Genomic DNA, 23,262 nt, shown 5'->3' with positions numbered 1-23,262 from the left:
TTATCGGCTCGCAGGTAGGCTATATCTCATATCGTAGTTAGTAGAGGCAGGCCTAGTAGTTTCTCGGTTTGTTTGATAACGATACTGTTTTTTCTTCTGAGCTAGTCTGAGAACAGGAAGCTTATTACCACTCCAGGGACGAAGTTATCCGTAACTTCGGGGCTAACTCCCTAACACTCTATCTGAAAGAGAGTGCTATCTATCTGTTAGCAAATGAGCAAGGATTTTGGTTTTATCTGCGGATTTATTTTTGCATTATTTTGAATATGACTAGCTTCAATCTCAACAGCACGTCTACTTTTTCCACACGCATCTCAGTTACACACATATCCCCTCTCGCTTTCTCTCTCTCCATCCCTGCGCACGGGGCTCTCTTAAAAGAGCTACACCATTTTACAACAATTGCATCTACATTTTCATATTAGAATGTTTTGTCAAGTGTAAGCTTAAACTACCGTAATCAATTTAAGTTCGCGTGCCCCCCCTGGAAAGGTGTAATGCCCGTCCGTGAATTTGTGTCTGCCGCCGGGTCTGATTTGCTCATATATTTTACCCTTTCTCACGGCTCCGTCTATTTTTTCTTGCATTTCTGTTGACGTCCAAACACTAATTAAAGCGTTTATTTCCTCAATTGACCACTGTTGAATTACTTTCTCGTTATCAGTCATGATAGAAACTAACTAGCCTATATGCTGGGGGAGAAAACAAATGGCGACGGGAATCCTTCTTGCTGTAGGGGTAGCTCAGTCTACAACCTCTATGATGTTTGTAGTGCCCGACTTCGGGACCAACAACTTCACGGAGCCGTGCCGGTGCCAGCTTTTGAGAACCAGCCCGACATTTCTGGTCAGAATGCGCAGAACTGGTTCGAGATAAGGCACCGGCCCGGCACCTTTCCACCATCACGGCTCTTGGCCCTGTGCTTGTTGACATGGGACAACCTCACCAATATCAGCACGCTCCTCAGCCTCCTCCAGCTCATGCTGCACCTTCCTGCACTTGGCCAGGTGGGTGTTAGCTTGTTACTCCTGTGTGAAGAAAATGTGTGGGTTGAATATGGGAACATTCAGTTTTAAAACAAATCAAACATGGTGATTTTTTAATACTAAAAGGTCAAGTTTTGTCAGTCTTTGGCAGTCTTTAGCTGCAGCTTGTCAACCAGATCCTGAAGTCTGGCAACATTCTTCTTGTCCTTCTCAGTCTGAAAATAACTGTATGTATAAACAATAATAAATGTATCACACCTTCTTTTCTCCTCTTAAGAGTATGTTATTGTTTGAGAGAGAGAAGAAAGATGTCTGTACCTGGGGCGGGTTTCCCAAAACCATAGTTGCTAACTAAGTTAGTAACTTTGTTGGTTGCAATGCAATTTCCCATTGCCAACCAACTAAGTTGCAGGTTAGCAACTATGGTTTTGGGAAACGCACCCCAGGTAGGTAAGATCCTTCACCGTCCTCTCGTACTTACAGACTCCCTTAACAGCATGAACACCAAGTCTCTGTTCAGTCTCAAGCTCGCCTTCCAGCTCACAAACCTTAATGTGGAGATTATTTACATCAGGGTTCTCAAGTCTCACGCAATGGGCGTGAGACACACGCAATTCAACAAGTTCACACGCTCACACGCCACACCTTGCATTTCTCACGCAGAAATATTACTAGGGATGTCAAGGTATCTGCAGAATTATTAGAGGACGCGCAGGGATACGAGAGGATATCTCGCAGGGTTCAGAACCAGCGCACCACTCACCAGCAAAATCAAAAACATAAATAGCCACCGACATCCAATCAAAAAATAGTGTTCGTTGTATCCGGGTAAAATTCCAAAATAGGACATCCCCTCCCTGAAACCACGTTATGTTTGTGCGCTTATGTGAGGTTACACTTTTAAGATGTCAAAACTGCACCAAAATTATTTTTATTCAGGAATTCAACTGTTTGTCATTTTGGTAAACCAGCCTACTTATGGCACTTTAACAGTGTGTGTAAATCAGGCCTTTCTACGAACACTTGTAACGCTGTAGGCCTAGCTTACTTTATGGCAAAATTATTTTCCTATTTATAAACTAAACTAAACTGTCGGACATTAAGAAAACATAATGAAGTGTCGTTGTAGCTTTGTGTAACCCAGACATCAGCAACGTTCATTTTATACGACCTATCACTCTCGTAGCTGCCTGCATTTTCCCTGTCGTCACGGCTGCAGCTTTCGCACTCGTTTGTGCTTTTTAGCGCCGTGTTCATCAGGTCCCGGGACACCCCTGAGCCTCCATGGACCATGTCAGCAATGAATGAAATTAGCTTATTATCAATGAGTGTTATCAATGTGAGCGAGTATACTACACATATTTTTTTCTCTAAAGATACAGGACTGCTGCAGACAATGAGCTGCCAACCATCATAATGTAATAGCAACAAAAAATAATGAACTTGCTGTCCATTTCAAATATAATAATCTTGACAGTAGGATATTCTATGGCTCACCAATTTACGAGATATGTACTGAGTGACTAAATATCAAAAGTTATTTCTACTGACATGCTTCTTGGTGACATAAAAACACAAATGGTTTCCCCTTGATATAAAGGCTGACATAAGAGACATAAGCTATGCAAGATGGGTACAAATCCCAGACTGTCCTGGAAAATAAACAAAAACAAGATATAGGATGTATACAATGACAAATTCAAGGTCTCAAAGTGTTAATGCTTCTTTCCAAAAATCTCACCAGAAGTTGTTATTTAAGGGGTTATTTTTAAAAAAGTCTGGGTCTGGGGGAGCATGCCCCCAGACCCAGACCTAACTAAGCTCAGTTACCAACCTTTTGAATTTCACATCTGTGCACATCGGTGCCTGGGGGGCCCATTTCACCTCTGATAATCCGCCCATGTGTGCACACCTTTTGCTACATAGTGCGCAAGTTTTACGCACTTATTTTAATAAATGGTGCACTTATCTTAGTAAATAATGCACTTACTTTATTCAATTCTACACACAAGCGAAACATTTTAGTGAGTGAGTGAGTGCCCGCCCCCCAAATCTCACTCCAAGTTGAGCTCAAAACTTGAGAACCCTGTTTATTATATTACATGACTCTCTATTACTGAAAGATTTTTGGCACATTTGTACATATGCATACACAGCTGCCTACCCTGGACTCCAGTTTCTGGAGCTGTTTCTTGCCACCCTTCATGGCCAGATTCTCGGCCTCATCCAGACGGCGCTGCAGATCCTTGACAGTGACCTCCAGGTTCTTCTTCATCCTCGAGCACTGGTGTCCTGCTCCTTCTTTAGCTCCTCGGTCATCATGGCAGCCTAACAGGACAATGAGATTTAAAATACATAAACTACATGTTTACGTATGAATATAACCAATTTCAAAAGAAAACACCACTTACATCAGTAATGGCTTTCTTGGCTTTCTCCTCAGCATTTCTAGACTCCTGGACAATGTCATCAATCTAACCTTGGACCTGGACCAAGTCAGCCTTCATGGTGTTCAGCAGACTTGTTTTCTAGAATTCTGTTTTCTAGTAAATGACAAGCTGAATGATGTACTGTAAATCTTAATTAAATCAGTTTGCTTTAACACCCGTCTCTACCTGAGAGTGCAGGAGGCCGACACACACACATCGACAAGCTCCTTGTGGGCCTCAGCAGCCTGGCAGTTAGCATAGTGTCGTGGAAATCTATCCACTTCCAAAAACCTCCAATCCAACTAGCACTCTGATGTCAAAGACCCGAAGGAGAACACCAAGACGAGAGAAGCTGAAGACTGTTGATCCTTTATTCACCGTATTGCAGTGATAATACAATCCAAACAGAGTCAGGACTGGACCGTCAGGCAATAGAGTGGTGAGTGGCAGCTGCTACCCCGATGAGATCTGATCTGAATGTGCCTGAGCTCTCTCCTTTATACTCTCGGGGGCCTGAGAGGCGTTCCTATCTCCAGGAACGTCACCAGGCCCCTTTTAGCCAATCAGAGCGTTTTGGGACTTGAGATACTGGTGGAAACTCCTCCTCATATAGACATTAAAAAATGTGTGTTGCTAGGCAGAAATGTGTGTCCAGGTTCTATGTGTAATCTGTTGCCAGGCAGGGTACGTTTTGATTTGGTTCTATGTGTCACTTCAACATCTGGTTTCACTTCCTCTCTCTGGAAGTCCCTGCTTGTCCTTTTCTGCTAGCCCCTTCTATTTCCACTCTTTGACTTCCAGTAAATGTTTTGCATACCAGCCACTCTTAGCCTTTTGACCGTTCCAGTCTCATGACTTCCAGTAAATGTTTGCATAACAGGCAGACTACATGTTCCAGTACATTGTTTGCATAACAGCTGCACAGACTGCCAGTAAATGTTTGCATATTAAATGGAAGGTCTCCTTAATAGACCAGTACACACACAAGCATTATTATTAACTGTGTCATTATTAAATGTGTCTAGATAATATCACCACATATTCCCCCCTTCGAGGCTAAATTAGCCTCGCTATGCAGCATAAGCATCATTTAAACAAAGGAGTGTGTCATAACCTCGTATGTTGTCATGACACCTCAGGCTATGTGCACATGAGCGAGTTACAGGGGAATAGTGTCTACTACTACAAACCTTATTGCGCACGTAAAATCTTAAACCTTATAACTAGTAGATGTGTTGGCATCATTGCCTTTACGAGAGTAAATAACATCGGTAAGCAAGCCCTGAACGCCCAGATCAAGTGACAGAAGGACCAATTCCTTGTTATGAACATATGGCTAGGACCCGAGACGGATTTGTCCCCAAAGCGGCTAATGTGCTAGTTACTTTGAGCATAAAAGAATTTCATGCAACGGCCATCGGTGCCAAATCGGAATTACATAACAACTTCATGATCCTACTCGTCGCTTGCCCATCCCCTACTGGCTTCTTTAGCAGTAACTGGTATATACGGCCCCTTTCCGGCCTCTATGCGTCACCCTACACCCCCCTTCGTTACTCGCAACGTCATCCCCTTTCTCCTCCGGAGTCCTCCGGGCATTCACACTAGCGTGAGAATGGGTGAGCACACCGGCCGCAGGCGCGCTACACCGAGGGGACGGGCCGCCATGCTCTGTCTTAGGTTGCCCCTGCTGGCCAATGGGGTCGTACCCGTCCTCGAGCCCTGACCGCGCCACACACCTGCCACACCACTAGGCGGGCCAGGTCCGACGCGCGGTAACTTGGGGTGAGGTGATTACTTCTTGGTAGCAAGCTTTGGTTACATCTATCCAGGTTTGGATGGCCTTGCATTGGAGGGCTACACCTCCATAAAACTTAAGTTACCGTCTATGTATAGCGAAGCGCTAAGATGTAAAATTGAATCCAGATCGCTTAAGGCGACCCATTCGTATCAGGTCACAGCCCATAATACCCCTTGACTCTAGTACCCTTTGACTCTGTCACCTGGGCGTGCAGTCACATGCCTTGTGAATTACCTGTCAGTGTTGTGTATGTGAGTGTGCGTCAGTGTGTGTGTGTAGAGGTGGGTGACTCGCAGGACCCCACCCCTACTCGTATATATTCGGGAGGGGAAACTCCGGGGGAGGAAACTCCTGCCCCTGCTCCATTACATAACCCTCGTTGAATTCGCTTTCCATTATTCGTCTCACACTAGTTTGTACTAAAAGGATCCTTTCACTCGCATCCTCCTCGTCCCAGGGCATCCTTATATTTTGGACCACTAGTTGTCTAGCGACCACCTTGGAGCAACCCTTACCACAACATTGAGTAATACAGCAAAACATTCCTACCACTAAGGCTGCTCCAAACAGTAATTTTCCCAGAAATGCTACAATCTTACCCCCCCATGACCCAAAGGTGTCCGTTAGCCACTTGGTTACGGGGGCAAAAATATCCGGGAGTCCCGCAAATGTCGGTGCCAATCCAGAGTTCTCGTGGGCCTCCTTGTTGACGGCCTTGAGCCTGTTCATCGCGTTGGTGAAGTCATCCATGTTCTCGCCTTTACCTGGGACGTACGTACAGCACGAATCTGTCCCGACGATCGCACACACCCCACCTTCCTTTGCCAGTATCCAGTCCACTGCTATCCTGGTTTCCATTGCCATTTTTGTGGTGGCGTTCAGCCTTCTATCAAGCGCGCTGAACGCCTCCACTGTGGCATTCATGAACCGTAGGGCGTTGTAGTGGATGTAGTTGATCCATTGAACGTTCTTGGCGATGCCTATGGATGCTCCGTAGACGGGGATGGCGGCTTCAAATCCGGCGAGCACCTCGTCTCGTGCTTTGAACTGTCTCGGGACGTTGTGGGGCTGTCCAAACATGTCCATATATACTCCATCGTCGGCGTTCCTCCGACTTCTCCTCAGGTTCCCTTCTGCGGGTGTCTGCTGGTTGCGCCCTGGGCCGGTCGAGTTCAATGTTGAGTTGCATTCTGACCAGGGGACTATGTAGGTTTGCTGGGCCAGGGTGACCCTTGCACACTTTCCCCTCCAGCGTTTCGGAAGGGTGTTTCGCAGTCCCCATCGTCTTCCACAGGCCCACCATAAGTCTGCCAGCGGAACATCCCGTTCGTCCGTCCAGTTTACACCCAACATCGTGATGTTTGCTTCGATTCCAATCCTCTTCCCGTTTTCGCTCCTCTCTACTAGGCGAAACAAGTAGTTGTTGGATTCGTGGACCCACTTTGCTGCGCAGCGTCCTTCAAACGCTCCTACATCCATCGGGCCTCCTTTGACCATGCCTTCAAAGGGGGGTACTTCAAAACATTCAAACTCTACGTCTTCTGGTATGTCGTAAACGCGGTGGGTTTTCCTTGCTACCCTGGCTCCTATGCCTGGGTAGTCTTTTGCACATCTCGCCTCATTCTTTTGGACTTTGTGCGCTTCCTTTCCTTCCCTTCGTTCTGCAGATGAGGGGCCTATACCAGTCCCCCACTTACGTAACTTCTCACTTCCTAATTGCTCAAGACATGCAAAGGGAGACAGCTTGTCTTCCTTGTACTGTCTTCCCGACGCTCGATATACCGCATCCTCTTCTCCACTTCCTGGCGCTGGTAGTATGGCCAGCTTGGGTCTCACTGCTGAGCACACATAACACCCTCCTTCTGGCTTCACTGTCTTTGCTGTGTACTTGGCCCATTGCATCCATGAATTGTCCTCCCACGCCTCCAGAGCGCTTGTTGATCTCTTCCTTCTTTCTTTGGCCTGAGTCCCATCAGTCTGGTTCTCTGACAGGTTTTCTGGAAGCGTGCTTGTACTATTTACATTTTTGCTCTCATTCTTGCTTGACGGGTTTTCTAGAAGCGTGCTTGTACTATTTACATTTTCGCTCTCATTCTTGCTTTGAGTCGTTGCACTGTCCAGCTTGCTTTGAGTCGTTGCACTGTCCAGCACCGGGAGGTATTCGTTACTTCCCGATGCTTCTGACTCTGGGGTGGGCATCCCATCTCCTGATTCCCCTATGTACAGAGTATTGTTCGTGTCTAGGGCTCTGTCGTCGAACAGCTCCCCTTCGTCCCCTCGCAGAGTGTTATTGGGGGCGGCAGTCCGTACCCCCTCCGTCGCTTTCGTCGTCCTCTGGGAATCTCTGGAGGGGCCAATTGATGGCCTCCTCGAAGCCCCCCGTCCAGTGGACATCGAGGGAGTCGTCCAGGCCGATCCCTTGGAGTACCCGTCTTGTCTCTTGGTTGGTTCCTGGGTGGCTGTCCCCGAAGTGAGGACCGCCCGTGGTGTGCCCTGAGTCCGTCGGCCTTTCCACAGGCTCTGCAGGAAGTTGCGAGCCCTGTCGAGGAGGTGTCCGGGGGGGAGGCGTAAGGACAGCAGGTAGCCTGAGCGCGTCGAGGGCCTCGGCGATCTCTGCGGCGGATGGCTGTGCTTCAGCCTGGTCGTCGGCGGGGGCGTCGGCTGGGTACGGGTAATCCCAGTCGGCGTAGAAGTCCCCAAAGTCGATGGTGTCGTTCCCTCGCTGGTGTGGTGGTGGCGGTGGCGGCGCCTCTGCTTCCGACCTCGGCGTCTCTTCGGCGTCACTCCCCGTGAGGTCGGGTGTGGTCGTGGCCCGAGAGTGGGCTGTGGGGTCAGCTGGTGGATCACCGCTGGTCGAGGCGGTGGCAGGTCTGGATACTTGGGATTCGGGAGTGGCTCCCACTTCAGGTGGATGTCGCCTTCCCATCCTCGAGCCTGGCTCGGTTCCAGCATCGCCAGCACCTGTAGGCACAGATAGGGGAGGGAAAACAGCAGGCACCCTAGGTACATTCCGCCCAGGGTCATCAGCAGGAGCCGGCAGTATCCTCCGCCTCGTACTCCTACGCGCACCTGGTCCTCCCCTTTGTTCCCCACCACCATCATCCTCCCCGGGGGAGTCTGGTGGGGGTCCTGGCGGGCCCTGGTCCCCGTCATCGTTTTCCACCTCCTCTGGACCTCTCGCTCCTTCTGGTGGCACCGCCCTGTAACAAGAGTTAAGGTGATACCACAAATCTGATCCTTGCACTCTTACCGCCCGGGGGGTAGCCTGGGTCACTCGGTAGGGCCCCTCTGCCCTGGGGTCGAGACACGATCTCTTAAACACCCTCAGGTATACCCAGTCTCCCACTTGGATCGGTCCGGGCTCAGTCCTCCGCTCCCGAGCTCTTTCTCTTCTCTTCTGCTCGTTGAAAACTGCCCTGTGAACTTGAGAGAGCTGTTTAATGTAACTGCTTACTTCCTGTTCTAGAATTTCCAGCGGAGGCCTCTGATCCCCTCTGAACCGTGGTGTGGGCATTGCCCGCCCCGTCACCATTTCGTGCGGGGTCAGATGCGTGGTTCGATTTTTTTCGCAACGCATTTTCATCAGCGCGATTGGCAGCGCGTCAACCCAATTTAAGTTTGGCAGATTTGGATCGTCATGTGCGCTTTGGACGATCTTCGCTATCTTATTTTTCAGCGTGCCGTTTGCCCTTTCAACCATCCCCTGGGACTGCGGGTGGTAAACACAACCAAACCGAGTCTTGATGCACAGCGCCTGTGCAATCTTTTTCCACGTGTTGGCCGTAAACGCTCGGCCATTGTCGCTACTGATTATTTCTGGGATCCCAAATCTGGGTATCACTTCCCTTGCTAGGAATCGAATCACCGTTTTCTCGTCCTGCCCTCGGCTTGGACAGGCTTCTACCCATCGTGAGTAGCGGCATATTATCACCAGCACGTGTTTGTACGCGTTTACCGTTCGACCCATGTCGATGTAGTCCATTACCAGGTGTTTGAACGGTCCCTCTGGGAGTGGCACGTGTCCCAGGGGCCGTGGTCCTATGCCTATTGTTATGTTGTTTCTGTAATTGTGCGTGGCACAGGTGTGGCAATTTCTTAGCACGTAATTGATGCGATCTTGAAGGTATGGGGCCCAGAACCCCTTGTCAAGTATCTGCCGCTTGACCTCCCCCCTTGCGCAATGATCCACATCATGCGCATCATGAATGAGGAGATCAAGGAGTCTACTTGGGGCCACCACCCTTCCATCATGACTCCTCCACACCCCATTCCTGCCTTTCGACGCACCCCTTTCCTCCCACAGCAGTGTTTCGGCACGCGGTGCCTCACTCTGTGCGTCTTTGATAGCGCTAAGCGTGAGCATGGGATCCACAATTCTAAGCGTTCGTCCGTCAGGCAAGGTTCGAACCACTGGGGCTTGTATTACTGTGTCGGTTGCCGTGAAAAAGCGATCAATTACGCCTGGCGAGTACCTGGCCTCACAGGGCTTGTCCCCGCACTCGGGGCAACTGGCCCTCTGGCATAGCGCGCAACAGACGGGATCTATCTGGTGCTTGTGGTCGTCATCGCACCATCGGGAGCACCACATACATGTGTTGTAAGGGTAGGGGCATTTTGTAGGGCAGGGCACGCTGTGCCCCGTCCTGTTGAGCAGTATTTTATGTGGTTCGTTATCCTGTGGAGATTTAGGGGCGGCATTTGACCTTCTAGCCTCCAACGCCGCTTCCTTTGCTGCCTCATCTGCCTGTGCATTCCCTAGAGTAATGTAATCCTGTCCCTTACAGTGTGCTTTGCATTTGCATATTGCCAGTGTCTTTGGACGCATCATCGCTGCTAACAACAACTGAATCTGCTCCAGATGCTGGATGGGGCTCCCATCCGATTTCTTGAACCCTCTCTGTTTCCACTGGGCGCCATGCACATGGCAGACATTGTGGGCATAGGCGCTGTCCGTGTGTACGGTTGCGTCCTGTCCCTCCGCCAGAGAGCACGCTGCTGTCAGCGCCTTTAATTCAGCTAGTTGCGCTGAACATGGTTGTGTGCATGGCTCACTCATAATTGTCGCAAATGTTTCTGAACCTGTCATTTGCACTACGCTGAATCCTGCATGTGTCCTGTTGTCATAGTTATGGCTAGAGCCGTCCACAAAGTAGGTGATTCCCTGTCCTAAGGGCTCGCTCTGCAGGTCTTCCCTCAGTTTTGAGAAGGCGATTGAATCAGCCACGCAGTCATGTGGCTCGCCCTCATATTCAAGTGGGATGAGATCCGCCGGGTTTCCTGCCGTGTCACACGCCTTTATAGTGACATCTGGGCAGAGTGACAGATTGTAGTACCTCAATTGCCTCTGAGGCGTTACACAGAATTTTCCTTGTTCCACTAACTGTGCTATTGCGTGACTGGTGTGTATCACCACTGGCCATCCCATGGTGATGTTAGAGGCTTTGACGTAAGCCGAATATACGGCTTCAAGACCCTGGAAGCATGGTGGGTAGCCCTGGGCCACCGCATCCAGCTTTGAGCTGTAGTAGGCAATGGCTTGTTTGCCGCGTCCATGGCACTGTGTTTGTGCCATAATTGCGGTCATGTACGCGTCTTTTCCTGCTTCCTTCCTGACCGATACGTACAGATAGAAGGGTCTTCCGTAATCCGGCAGTGCAAGTGCCGGTGCTTGCTGTAGCTCTCCTTTGATGCGTTCAAACGCCTCGTTCCCGTCCATTGTCCATGTGAGACGATTCCTCAGGTGGCTGGTTCCAGCCTGCACGATCATGGCTCGTAGTGGGGCTATCTTTTGTTCATAGCACTCCACCCAGTCGCTGCTGAAACCTATGAGTCCAATGAACGACATCATTTGCTTCACCGTGTTTGGCTTCGGTGCCTTGGCAATTGCTTCAATGTGTTCCGGGGCGATGCCCTTGTGCCCATGTGAGATCCGGCGGCCTAAGTAGATCACCTGGGGCTGTGCAAACTGTAGCTTTTTCCTTGATGCTTTGTACCCCCCTTCGGCCAGAACGGTCAGCACGTGGGCCGTATCCCTCTCACACGTTTCCTGGTCCGGTGAGCATACCAAGACGTCGTCAACATACTGCAGAATCGTGCTTTGGCATGTGATGTGCTTTAAGTCCTCCTTGAGGGCTTGGTTGAAGATGTGCGGTGAGTGCTTAAACCCTTGTGGGAGCCTTGTGTACTGGAACGTCTTGCCCTGATACTTAAATGCAAAAAATTCCCTACTTGCAGGGGCCACCCGTATTGTGAAAAATGCTTGAACCAGATCAATGGCGGAGAACGTTGTTGCACTTGCCGGGATGTTGGTCATTAGTACGTTAGCATGTGGGACGTCCGCCGGATAGTCCTCAATGCGCTCGTTGACGGGTCTGAGGTCCTGGACCATTCTCCATCGCACTCCATCTGCCTTCAGCACGGGAAATATGGGTGTGTTGCACCTTGCACTTGGGACTTCCTCTAAGACTCCTGCTCCCAGGAGGTCTTCAATTGTCCCTCTTATCCCCTCAGCTGCCTCTGCTGAAATGGGGTACTGTGGCTGGAAAGGCAGCGTCGCTCCTGGTTTCAGCCTGAACTCCACAGGGCTTGCTGACTTGACCAGCCCTATGTCACCATCTCCTTGTGACCATACCGCAGGCGGCACTTTTCTCAATATTCTCTCTGCTCGTTCGGCGTCTGTTTCTGTCGCCTCTTGCAGCATCATCATTTTCCAGGGGGTCGGTCCCGGCCTCCCTGTCTTTTTGTCCGCCTCGCCGTCTAGGTAGTACTTCTTATATTCCTCCCATTCTAGGTCGGACTTGTCGATGGGCACATGGTTCTCCTTATCCCAGCATCGATATCCTGCTCCTCCCAGCAGGCCATACATGCAGTATGGGTTGCCGTAGGGGCATCCTTTGACGTAGGGTATGTCATAAACCTTCTCCGGGAGATATACTGCTGGTTGTGCTTCCCTTCTCTTTGGGCACCATGACAGATGTCGCATGTACATGCTCCATTCCGCGTCTTCTTTGCTGAACGGTACATGTCTCGTTTTGTCCCAGCAGCGGCGCCCCGCTCCTGGGAATAGGCGATAGAGGCAAAATTGATTCCCATATGGACATCCTTCAACATAGGGTATCTCCTCTCTCTCCTGCGGTTCTGTGTCCATGATTTCGATTACCTGTGGGACTCCCCACACGGTGACTGGGTTGTCCAATTTTATCCTGAACATTGGCTCTCCTCCTTTACTGATAGCCGTTTGGAGTCGATCATTTTCTGTGTCCTTCCACTTGACGCACAGGGCTTTGAGCATCACTGGGCCCATCTCTCTTGCTCTGTGACCTCTGGCCACTCTTAGAGTAATGTGTGGCCTTGTTCCGGGCATGTCGAAGATCAAGCCTAGATCCCATCCTTTCGCAAATTTCACCTCAGCGGCCACTCCTTCCTTGGCCACCACCAGTGCGTGTATGTCGAGTGGGACGCGTCCCCACTTACTCACGTCCCTATGCCATCTTTCCTCTCTTTCCTTGCTTGGCGTTTGGTCGAATTTTATCGTACAGTGAAGAGGGCATCTTGGCGTCCTTAGCCGAGCATGAAGGCTGTTTATTTGGAAAGCGTACTCGTTGTAGACTACTCGCTCTACGCTTGGCTCCAATTGTCCAATCCAGTAGACCTGGTGAGTCTCAGTTTGAGTTGGGGCACTTATCCTTAGGGCCATTTGGGTTGCCAGCCCTGTTATTTGTACTCCTGTTGGGGAACACTCAATTTGGAGTCTTAGGTTGCACAGTGCGTCCCGTCCCAATAGGTTGACGGGCGTGTGCTCTGCTATTAAGACTGGTATCCTGATTTCCTTGTCTTCTATTTGGATCGATACTGGAGCCGTCATTGGAATTAGCTGCGTTTTTCCCGAGAAACCCACTGTCTTCATAAACTTTCCTGAAGATCTGGGGAGGTGTTGGGCATCTTTTGGGTGAAGACAAGTATATGTTGCCCCTGTATCCACTAAACATTTGACTTCCCTGCCCTCGATTAGAACCTGCAGCATTGGTTCTGCGTCAGCTCCCCTTGTCAGGGCGGGGAACTGACCCTCCCCTGGGTTTTCTGGGCCTCGTCAATTCCAGTTTCCCCCGTAAGGGGAGACTGGGCCAGAGGGTGGTTGCATTTGCTGTGGGGCTCTCCCTTGTTGGGGAGCATAGTTCCCTCCTTGCATTTGTCCGTGATTTGCCTGTCCTCCTTGGTTGTTCTGGCCTCCGGTCTTTGTCGGGCAATCCCTGGAGATGTGTCCTGTTCCTCCACACATCCAACATTGAATGCTGTTTCCTTGGCTCTGCTGGCCTTGGTATTGTCCCCTTCCATAGCCTCCTCTGCCTTGTCCACCTCTTCCCTGGCGGAATCCTCCTCTGCCTCTTGGCTGGTACCATTGTTGTCTCTGTTGCTGTTGTTGTGGGGGTCCATACGGCGCTTGTTGCCATGCTTGCACCATGGGCTGCATGGGTTGCGGCTGCATCATTACTGGTTGTTGCACCATAGGTTGCTGCGCTACCGGTGGTTGCGGCTGTGTGGTAGGGGCTGCAGCAGGCATTACCGGAGCTTGGGTAACTGCCCTCTTTGCCCCCTTTGCCTCCTGGAGCTGTACATGGGTCAGCTTCCTTATCGCTTCCTTCTCCTGCTGCTCCTCCTTGTCTTTCCCTTGTCTGTACAGAGTTACATGGTGTACCACCGCCAGTCTAAATTCTTCTTTTGGCATGGCTGCCAGGCGCCAGTCGCTTTCTAGCTGCGTCCTGACTTCTCTTGGCAGTGCGTCCATAACCGCTCTTCTGAACTGCATGGTGAGGGGACCTGAGTCTTCTGGTCTTTGTTCCATCCTTATCGTCCATTCCTGCGCTGCCCTTTCCACGAAGGCTGCGGGGTTATCGCTGTCTTTGAGTTTCTCTATCCAGACGGCTGAGGGGCTGTAGTGGTTGGGGTAAGCTGCCCTTAGGGCCTTCCACACGTTGTTCCGGACGCTATCAAAACACAGGGCGTCTCTGCTGGGATTCATCAACCGCCCTAGGTTTTCTCTCTCTAGTACAGCCTCTGTGTCAGCTTTTCCCAATATTAGGCCGAGTAGATATTTTATATCTCCTACGGCCAAGTTTCGGCCTTGAGTCTCTGATTCTAGCCGACTTATCCATCTGCCCGCTCCCTCATGCAGGACAGGGAGCCGTGAAATGAGGCCATTCACATCTGAGTGGGTCCATGGCTGGTAGTGGGCCGTTTGGTTTTTTGTTATTAATGGTGCCATCACAACCGTTTCTTCCTCGTCCAATTCCTCTGGGATGGCTTCCATTCTTTCTCTTCCTTTCCGTGCCCTCTCTCTTTCTTTCTTTCCCTCCTTTTCCAGTTTTTCCAGCTCCTTCTTGTTTTCCTTTAGGCCTTTCTTGACTCCCCCTTCGATCTCGTCGAGCCCCTTTCGCACTCCTTTTCTGATCTCGTCCAGGCCTTTCTCCACTCCTTTCTTCATCCTGCTGATTCCAAACAGTCCTGTGGCGAGCACACTGGGTGGGATCATCACTGGGAGTATTCCGGCCCGCCCTCTACATGCCTCTGTTTGTCGCTGGTGGGCCCTCACACCCTTCTCTCCTTTGAACGTCCTTCCGCAGCCGAGACACACTGAGGGGTCCTCTCCCCTCGGACCCTGTGGCAGTTCTCTCTGAGTTTGCTCTGTGAGGAACTGTTCCACGACTTCCAGTCCTACCTCCTCGTCTTCCATTGACTCATAGTCCTCTCCTGAGCCGGCCTGGCTGTCTGCCCCGTCCGTATCTTCCTCATCTTCTTCCGCTTTCGTGGTTGGACTGCAGGTCAGTTCGAAGGTTAGTCGGCGGGCCCCTCTCTTCTTCTTCATTTCTTCCTCCCTGAGCCTTCCTTCTTCTTTCTCTCGGGCTCCCATGGCCTCCATTCTTTTCAGGACTTCCGTCATTTCTCTTTTCAGGCTTTCGCCGCAGCTCCTGCAATCCCTTTTATATTTGGCATGTTCTGGCGTGCTTCCTGGGCCTGTCCCCTTGTCTTCCCACTTCTCCATCTTTGTTAACTCCTCTATAATCCCTTCGGCCAGTTCTACCTCCTGCGATCCGATCCTTTTAGCGGCTTTCAACTCCTTCAGACCCCTTTCCATTCTCTCCATTTTCTCCTCATACCGATCTTCAACCCTCTGTTCCTCTCTTCTTCTGTTTCGGTATCTCTCTTCCGCTTGCCTAATGGCTACTTCCACTTTCCTCCAGCACACCTGGGTGTATTCCTCGAGCTTCCGCCATGACTCTCTGCACCCCTCCTTCACCGGTTCCTGGTCCATCTGTGACCTCACCCAGGCCAGGGTTTTCATGGCCTCTCTATCTCGGGCTTCTCTCTCTTCCTCCCCTGTGGCCTCTACCCACTTTCTCATGGCTGTCTTCAGGTGGTCCCGCAGTCTCCCATACCATTGTCTCTGTTCCTCTTCTCCCTCCTCAGGGGCTTGTTCCTTCCTTTGGCCTAGAAGGCGTGGGGGCTTGCTTCCTCCGGCTTCTGGATCACCTGCACGCCTCTTCTGGCTCTCCTCACAGAGCTCTCGGGGGCTGGTCACTGGGGACTCGTCTGTTTCCCGGTGGCCCCTTAGGCTTGTGTGGTAGTCACTCACCACCCGCTCCTCCAATTCCCTTGCAGCTTTTCCTTCCTCACCCCACTCTTTTTCTTCACCTGGTTCTGTCCTTTCCAGAAGGTGTTCTGGGAGCGTTTCTCTGGTGGGGGATGATGGTGGCGATGACTGTGCGGACGCCGGTTGGGAGGTTGATGGTCTCGGCTGGGGGTTGGCCTGTTCCCACCTTATTCTCTTTACTTCTTTCAGCACCTCCGCGCAGGTCCCTTCCAGGGTGATCCCCTTCACCATTAGTGGGGCCTGTACTGCCAGGTGCACCGTTGGGGCCTGTGACCCATATCCCGGTGCTTGTATTGCCAGGGTCCGTGGGTCCCTTTCTTCCAGGCGCCGGATTATTTCCCGCACGTTGTCCTCTTCTCGCGGCACCTCTGGGTACAGCTTGTCCTTTTCCCTGTATGGGGGAGGACGCATCTCCTCCATGGGCGGAGCTCCTGGCTCTGCTGCTTGGGTCGGGGCGTCCAGCTCTTTCTCTGTGGGCTGCGATTGGGGGCACTTCTCTGTTGTGGGCGTTTCAGGCGGCGTGTCATTCTGGTCCGCCCTTTGCCTTCTCTTTCTCTCCGATATCTTAGCGAAGGCCTCCAGAGTCTTCAACTCCTTCTCTCTTTTTTCCTGCCTCCGTGGGCCTTTGTCATAACCCTTGTGGTTCATGATTTTTTCCCTCATTTGAGCAATTATTGTCGGGTTGAGTGACCCTTCTTTTGGCCATGCCGTGTGGTCTCCTTTGTATCTTAGGAACCACTTGTGGTTGATGGTTTTTACGTCCTTTTCAGCGATGGCATTCTCCCTTACTACTTCCTCCAGCGGTGTCATTACTCTGGTTGCCATTTTTCTTAGAGGTCGTTGTCTTCGGTGGAATGGGGATTTTTGCCGTAGTCTAGTTCGTTTATGTCCTCCCGGTCAGTGCAGAACAGGCGACAATCCTTTTCGTATTGTCTTTTCCTCTCCCTTCTGTATCTGTTCTGGTCTTTTTCCTCCCAGTCCAGTCGTAGGTCGCTCACCAAGTATAGTATAGAGTTCTGTACGTCGCCCCACTCCTGGAAGACCGTATTCAGTTTGCCTCTCCTTTCTTCAAATGCTTTTTCTTTATCGTTCACTGCGCTTATGCTCCACCCGTTACTCCCGTGCTCGGAGATTCTTATTGTCCACTTCTCTTTTATCTTCAGGTCACCCGATGTAGCCTCTCCTTTACTTCCGGCTGCTTGGGGCTGTGGTTCCTCCTGCTTCCTTACTGGCAGGTTATTAGGGGTTAGTTTACTCAACAACGCAAGCGTCGCTTTTAGGTCTATATCGTCTCGATTTTGGCACCTATACGGGAATTTGCACTCAAAGGGGACCTCACCCACGTATCCTACGTATTCTCGGCCCTCTCCGTCTCTAACGCTCGTCTCCCAGTCGTGTTCGTCGTATTCAACGATGTCTATGGCCCAGAGCACGTTCTGCTGTCCCTGTTCCATATACTTTCAACGTTTCTCCTGGACCTGCTTGATAGGCTTCTGTGCTTTGTTAATCCGATGTATCGCTATCGTCGCTCCTTGTGTCCATAGGTGTCCCTAACTCTAACGGGTAAGCTTTCCCTATCAGATATTCTATTTTTTCTAGTAACTCTGTGTAACTGTGGCACCGATATGCTCCGTTCACGAGACCCTCTCGGTTTCTTGTAAATATGCACCACTTATTATCTTGTAGCCGAATGAAAGTGATGTGCCACTTACTTTCTAAGTTCATTCGCTATTTGTGGGCGTTACTCTGCTTATTTTCTCTAGTCCCTGCTTTTATCTTAATATTATAACTATCCTTCCTATTTTACCAACGTTATTGTATCAGTGGGGGCTTTGAGTCCTTATCTTTCTTTTCAATAATACCTTTTCACTCAAAATTATCTTTTAACCTTTTATTTTTCTTTTTACAAAGTACGTTCATTGACTTTATTTTCTCTTTATTTTATTGAAGCAGGTACAACACTTTCAATTTAAGCAAAGTTAGCGGATTACAAGTTTTTGCTAAGCCGTTACCGTGGGGTTTATTCAGTTCAAGCAGTTGCTATGGAGGCCCTGCAGTAGTGCCTCCCCTTTCACCAGCTTTCTATCTATAATCTCTATTTGTCCTTTTTCTCCTAGCAGCTGGGGAATCCCTCTCAAACTTGCGCTTCCTTCCCTCAGGTGGGGCAAAGAGCTGGTCGACCACTGGCCTTGTGTTCACTCCCACAAACTTTCCTACCTGTTCTATCACTGTCTGCAGTGCCAATGGTGCCACGCTGGTGCCTAGTCTTGAGTGGGTTCCTCCGTACTTGTCACGGTGGTCAACATGAACTGAATATTTATCCCTAGTGCTCCCTTCCTTGTTCCAGAATACTGACACTGATAAAGACTCTCTCATAAAATCGGCCAGCCTCCCTCTATCTCTGCCAACTATCTCTTTCAGCGCCTGTTCTATATCCCGCACTGGCTGGGGCTCAGTCGGGCCGTGAATCTCCTCCTGCTGGGGCACGGTTGGACTGTAGCTTGAGTTGGACCGGGGGTTGGTTGGGCTATAACTTGTAGAGGGCGGTGAGCTATATCGGGGGGTGGCTGGACTGTTAACTATACGGAATGGGCTGCGAATCAGCTGGTGGGATACGGTGTTGCCTGGATAGGGAGTTGGAGCTCTCACTAGACCCCCTTGACCTGACTCCTGGTGCCCCTCTTCCTCTGACCCTAGGCTGCTGTATCCTGTCTCTGGTGGGGCACTTTCTTCCCCTGGCTCAATGTCTGCCTCTTCCTCTCTCACACTACTGTTTGGAGTGAACTCTTCTGGGGAGTCTGTGTCTGGTTCTTCCTTACCTGAATCATCAGAAATTTCAAAGCGGTAGAGGACTTGTCCTAGGGTCTCTGGCCTATGGTCTCTCACAATCCTAATCTTGGGCAATATTGTTACTCTAACAGAGGGCTCGGGGGGGGCATCTGCAAAAACCTCCAACAACTGTAACAATCTCCTTATGTCCAGGCTATGGTTGCTGTGCAACTCTCTTATGAATATTGCAGCCGCAACTTCTATTATGTGAGTTTGACGTCCGTCTGTTAGCGTGGCGATCCTCCTTCCCTCGCCGAACTCTTCTACCTCAAATTTGTATGTGCGCTTGTCTTGCATCTATTGTGGGCCCATGCCCAGGTGGTCAAAAGAAAACACAACGGCGCACACTCAGTTTTTACAGAAACAACAGCAGATTATAATAAAATGTATTTTGTTCATCACTCTTTGCTCAGGACAGTTTCACACGTTCAACTTACAGTTAATATTGCAGTTTTTACCTATTAACCTGTTCCTTTTCTCTGAAGCACACATATATTTTAGGGCAGCCCGTGCTCCCTTCACACAAAATACTATTTTAGTTTTCTCCTTGAAAACTAGATTTCCTCCTTGGAAATTAAAACACTATTTTAGTTTTCTCCTTGAAAACTAGATTTCCTCCTTGGAAATTATTACATGGCCATTTAACTCAGTTTTCTCCTTGAAAACTATTTTAACCGGTTCACAAAATTACAAAACGCTTTTTTAAGACCAACAGTACAACCCAATCTCTGTCTGGTGTCTCCACTATTCTTTTGAGGATTCAGGTTAGCATTCCTTCCCGGCCTACCCACCGACTCCCACAGTACAGTTCTCCCTAATAATAAGCAAAAGTGCTTACCTTTTTTGGGCCCGGAGAACTGCACTGGAGAAGTCTGTTTCACCCGGGACGGAACTGCTTTCCTTGTTGAATCCTTTCAAATCTCGGTAGGAACCTCCAGAATAGCTCAGCTGAATCTCCATCTCATTGAGGTCTCCCTCCATCTTCTTCTTGATTCTCATGGCATCATTCCTGCTGTTGACCTCAGAGTTCAGGGTGCTCTGCATGGATCCAATCACCAGAGCCGGACAGTAACGGAGTACATTTACTTGAGTACAGCAGGTCCATCCCGGGAATGTGCCAACCTGTGGCCCCACCTCGCCAGACTATTTCAATTTTCTGAACAAGTTAATGATAATTTTCGCTTCAAGTGTTTCAATTACAAAATAGTATTTTGTATTTGAAATACTTATTTTAAATACATGTATTAGAAATACTGCCCATCCCTGGCAACATGGTAAAAAGATGAAAATTCCTTTTACATTCTCCAAGGTATTAACATGAACATTTTACATAACTCCATGTAGGACGTTTCTGTAAATGTAAGCACTGTGGCAGTAGTAATGCAATATTTAGAAAATGCAGGCTACTCTTGTACTATTGATACTCGAGTACTTTTAAAAACAAGTACTTTAGTACTTTTACTTAAGTAGACATCTGACTGTTGTACTTTTACTTGTACTTGAGTATCTGTACTTTTACTCAAGTAATAAGGCTGTGTACTCTGTCCGCCTCTGTCAATCACCCTCTGGCTGTTCCTCTTGATCTGCTCCTGCTTCATGTCAACCTCTCCCTTGGGCCGGTTCAGCACTAGCTGGACACAAAGGTTCTTAGAGGTTCTTATGCTATGTATAATTATTCTATTCTGTTGGATTTGGTTTACCTTAGCCTCTTCCAAGGCAGTCTGGATCTCGAGCTTCTCAGTCTCAACAGCCTTCTTGGCCTTCTCCAGCTCATAAATGCTCTTTCCAGTCTCACCCAGCTGTTCAGTCAGGTCTGAGATCTCCTATGCAGGACAATAAAAAAATAAAATATTTTCAGCCCTCTGGAAGATTTGTAGCCTGGTCCTTACCGCCTGTGACTATGTTTCTCTTCGTCATACAGTCTGGAACAATGTAATAATAATCTGTCTCCGTAATGGGCGGATGCTTATTTTGAGGTTTAAAATCATTGGAGTTCCCTTAACCAATCAGCAACGTTTGGTAATGGCGTATGCTGTGCGCCGGAGTTCAGGCTCTTACGCTCACCACTTCCAGTTCAGACTCTTACGCTTCCTACTTCTGCTCTCAGGAGTAAACAGACCGCTGGCTAGTATGCAGGCTACCTGACCACCAGGGCAGTCTCTTCGTAGTGGATATATCTCTGTTGCGCAAGCCACAGACCGAGAGTTGTATACCAAAAGCTTCACGTCACCGAGATTATATCAGCTCTTGTCTGTCACATGCCAGTTTTCCTCTTATCTCTTCTCGCCGCTTTATCAGACAATTGTTGTTCTACGCAGCCCGGTTACTTCGTCCTCCACGGGCTGTTCAGACTACACTCTCGGATAAGTTGGATTGTACTGACGACCTACATGTTATTTAACCTGGAGCCTAACCTTAACCCATGCCTAACCCTAGTGCCTTCCAGGCAGCGCTGCCTTGAAGACAACGTTGGGGGCATAAAACACCAAGAAACAACAGTGAGGACACAGTCATCATGGAGCCACCCTTCTTCTTACCACCATCACTCTCTGTTGACACACAAATGGTGAATTCAGCAATTGCATACATAAAAAATAATACAATGGATATTTCTTCATTAGCTTTTAAACTTGATGTTGATTTGGTTACCCTCAACGGCAGGTGGGTACAGGACTGGCAGCAGTTTCACGGATGACTTCTGGTACAGCTGCACCACAGACTCATTCAGTGGATCCTTGTTCTTGTTCAGCCAGCCAGTAATGTTGTAGTCCACAGTGTGCACCAGGGAGAAGTGGGCCTCAGTCTTGCCTTTGGCAGGCTTGGGCTTCTCAAAGGCCTTTTTTTTTGCCAAGATGCTGGTCATACAGCTTGTTCTTGAAAGTGGTGTCAGAGGCCTTGGGGAACATGCACTCCTCTTCCAGGAATGAGAAGATGCTCATTGGCCACTTTTGAAAAAAAAAAGGAATTGGCTCTGTATAATAAAAGATACCACAAAAATAACATGTTTAAGGTAAATAACTAAATGAAACCTACTTTCCGATCCTGACTGCACATGATGGGGAAGTCTTAGGGGTTGGTTTTAATGAGGGAATTGAATTTAAATGACATTTCTGTAGAATGAAAAAAGAGCACAATTTGTTTATTTTGTGAATGACTAATCATATTAATGTTGGCAGACTTGCAATTGAAACTATGAACTTTACCAGCCAGCTCAGGCATGTGGTTGGCCATCATCTGGTAGAAGATGTGGTAGGCTCTCTCAGCTGGAATGTAACTCTAGACTTCTCCAGCAGGTCTGTTTAGAAAGAAAATTGTTAGTTTTATTAAACAATTATAGGCAGCCATACACATTAATAAACTCAAATGATTTAATATACTTACATGTCTCAATATCAGCACTAGCCAGTTTTCCAATTCTGATGAATTTACACTCTATGAGATTACATAATATCCCATAGTAAAAATGAAAAAAAGAAAAATCAGACTCATATCCAGTCTCTATAGACAGACTACTGAAGAGTATTGATGAGAATTCAACTTACAAAACGGGAGTTGTAATTCCTCATAGTGGAAGAAACATTTGTGTTATGCTGTGCAGATCTTCAAAATGGAAGTCTTGATGAGAAACATCTTCATGACCAGAGATCCTTTACAGTGCCAATAAATGTTTACAATTTGTAAATGTGGGAGAAAGTTCAAATGAGGGGGAAAAAAACGTAGCCTCGTGAGACCATCCTGATCTTGCAAACTTCAGTTTACCACTCGCAGATCAGTCTGGCATCTTTCCGATAGAGAAAATTTGGAGCCATTCGCCAAATGAACGGCCAATCAGCATTGGTTTTGAGGTGGGATTAGGTGTGATGCAACAAACAACATGGCGGCATCCACAGATGAGATGAGTGTAGCTATCGCGCAAGTTTTATCCGAATTAGAAAGTATTCCTGGGGAAGCTGTGAAGCTATGAGTCTCAGGGCAGACATCATCCTCCTTCACAGTCCTTTCCTGAAGTAAATGCAAACACATTATTATGTGCCAACATTTAATATAACAATCAACTATACTTTGTGTTTCAACTGGGCTAAAAACCACTGATAGTATACTGTACCTCCTTGATATCAAGCACTTCAACAGTGACTTTGCCACCGTCTCTGCTCTTCATTGTAGCCTTAAGGTACAGATCCATCTTGTCAGACACATAGCAAGCAGCCTTTGCATCAAAGGGCTTGTTTTGGGTCTTAATTCTCTCCTTCTCAGGCTTATGGAGGTAGAAAGCGGCCTTGCCATACACGGCCATATCCGCGTCCCCGCTCATGGTTGCAGATTACTGTAGGTTACTGCATTTATATAAAACACACGGATTGTACATAAAGGGCAACAAGCAATAATGTCAGTGTCAATTAATAAACACTTATTTGACAAAAAAAGGAGAAATAGTTTCCCTTCCGTTGACCAATATGAGGTCCATACACACAAATAAAACAGTGCACTATTTGTATAACCAAGGGGGCAGGCGAACATTCGGAGAGTGTAGACATTATGGCGGATCTGAGGCTAAATAGTAGACCAGTT

At 48.8% G+C, this 23,262-nt stretch overlaps 1 protein-coding gene and 1 long non-coding RNA gene across 4 annotated transcripts; both read right to left on the bottom strand.

The window, feature by feature from the left end:
- Positions 1-894: 894 nt before the first annotated feature.
- On the bottom strand, positions 895-20,840 carry LOC121681019. 3 transcript variants are annotated; one of them, XR_006021917.1, is made up of 4 exons: positions 20,394-20,839; positions 3,151-3,314; positions 1,468-1,534; positions 895-1,028 (listed from the first exon to the last, which is right to left on the bottom strand). It is a non-coding gene; the product is annotated as an uncharacterized LOC121681019 (long non-coding RNA). The 3 variants fall into 3 exon arrangements; XR_006021918.1 differs by lacking the exon at positions 20,394-20,839 and adding an exon at positions 3,398-3,623; XR_006021919.1 differs by lacking the exon at positions 895-1,028 and adding an exon at positions 1,131-1,201 and having other exon boundaries at positions 20,394-20,840.
- A 7-nt stretch (positions 20,841-20,847) lies between these two features.
- LOC121681018 (myosin heavy chain, fast skeletal muscle-like) lies at positions 20,848-21,804 on the bottom strand. Its single transcript, XM_042060631.1, has 3 exons — positions 21,727-21,804; positions 21,343-21,638; positions 20,848-21,242 (listed from the first exon to the last, which is right to left on the bottom strand). The coding sequence occupies exons 2-3, from the start codon at positions 21,554-21,556 to the stop codon at positions 21,109-21,111; spliced, it is 348 nt and encodes a 115-aa protein (XP_041916565.1). The 5' UTR covers positions 21,557-21,638; positions 21,727-21,804; the 3' UTR covers positions 20,848-21,108.
- Positions 21,805-23,262: the final 1,458 nt, after the last annotated feature.

This window comes from Alosa sapidissima, chromosome 13 (assembly GCF_018492685.1).
Source record: "Alosa sapidissima isolate fAloSap1 chromosome 13, fAloSap1.pri, whole genome shotgun sequence".
In the NCBI taxonomy this organism is placed as follows: Eukaryota; Metazoa; Chordata; class Actinopteri; order Clupeiformes; family Clupeidae; genus Alosa; species Alosa sapidissima.
The sequence above is the reverse complement of the archived record's forward strand: the minus strand, read 5'-3'. Positions and strand labels throughout refer to the sequence as shown.

What these genes read in the sequence shown, in the direction of transcription:
- LOC121681018 (XM_042060631.1), bottom strand. Translation starts at nt 21,556, where the DNA reads ATGACCAGCATCTTGGCAAAAAAAAAGGCCTTTGAGAAGCCCAAGCCT. An exon ending in GTACCCACCTGCCGTTGAGG is followed by an intron (nt 21,243 to 21,342) that starts GTAACCAAATCA and finishes GTGTGTCAACAG; the next exon opens with AGAGTGATGGTGGTAAGAAG.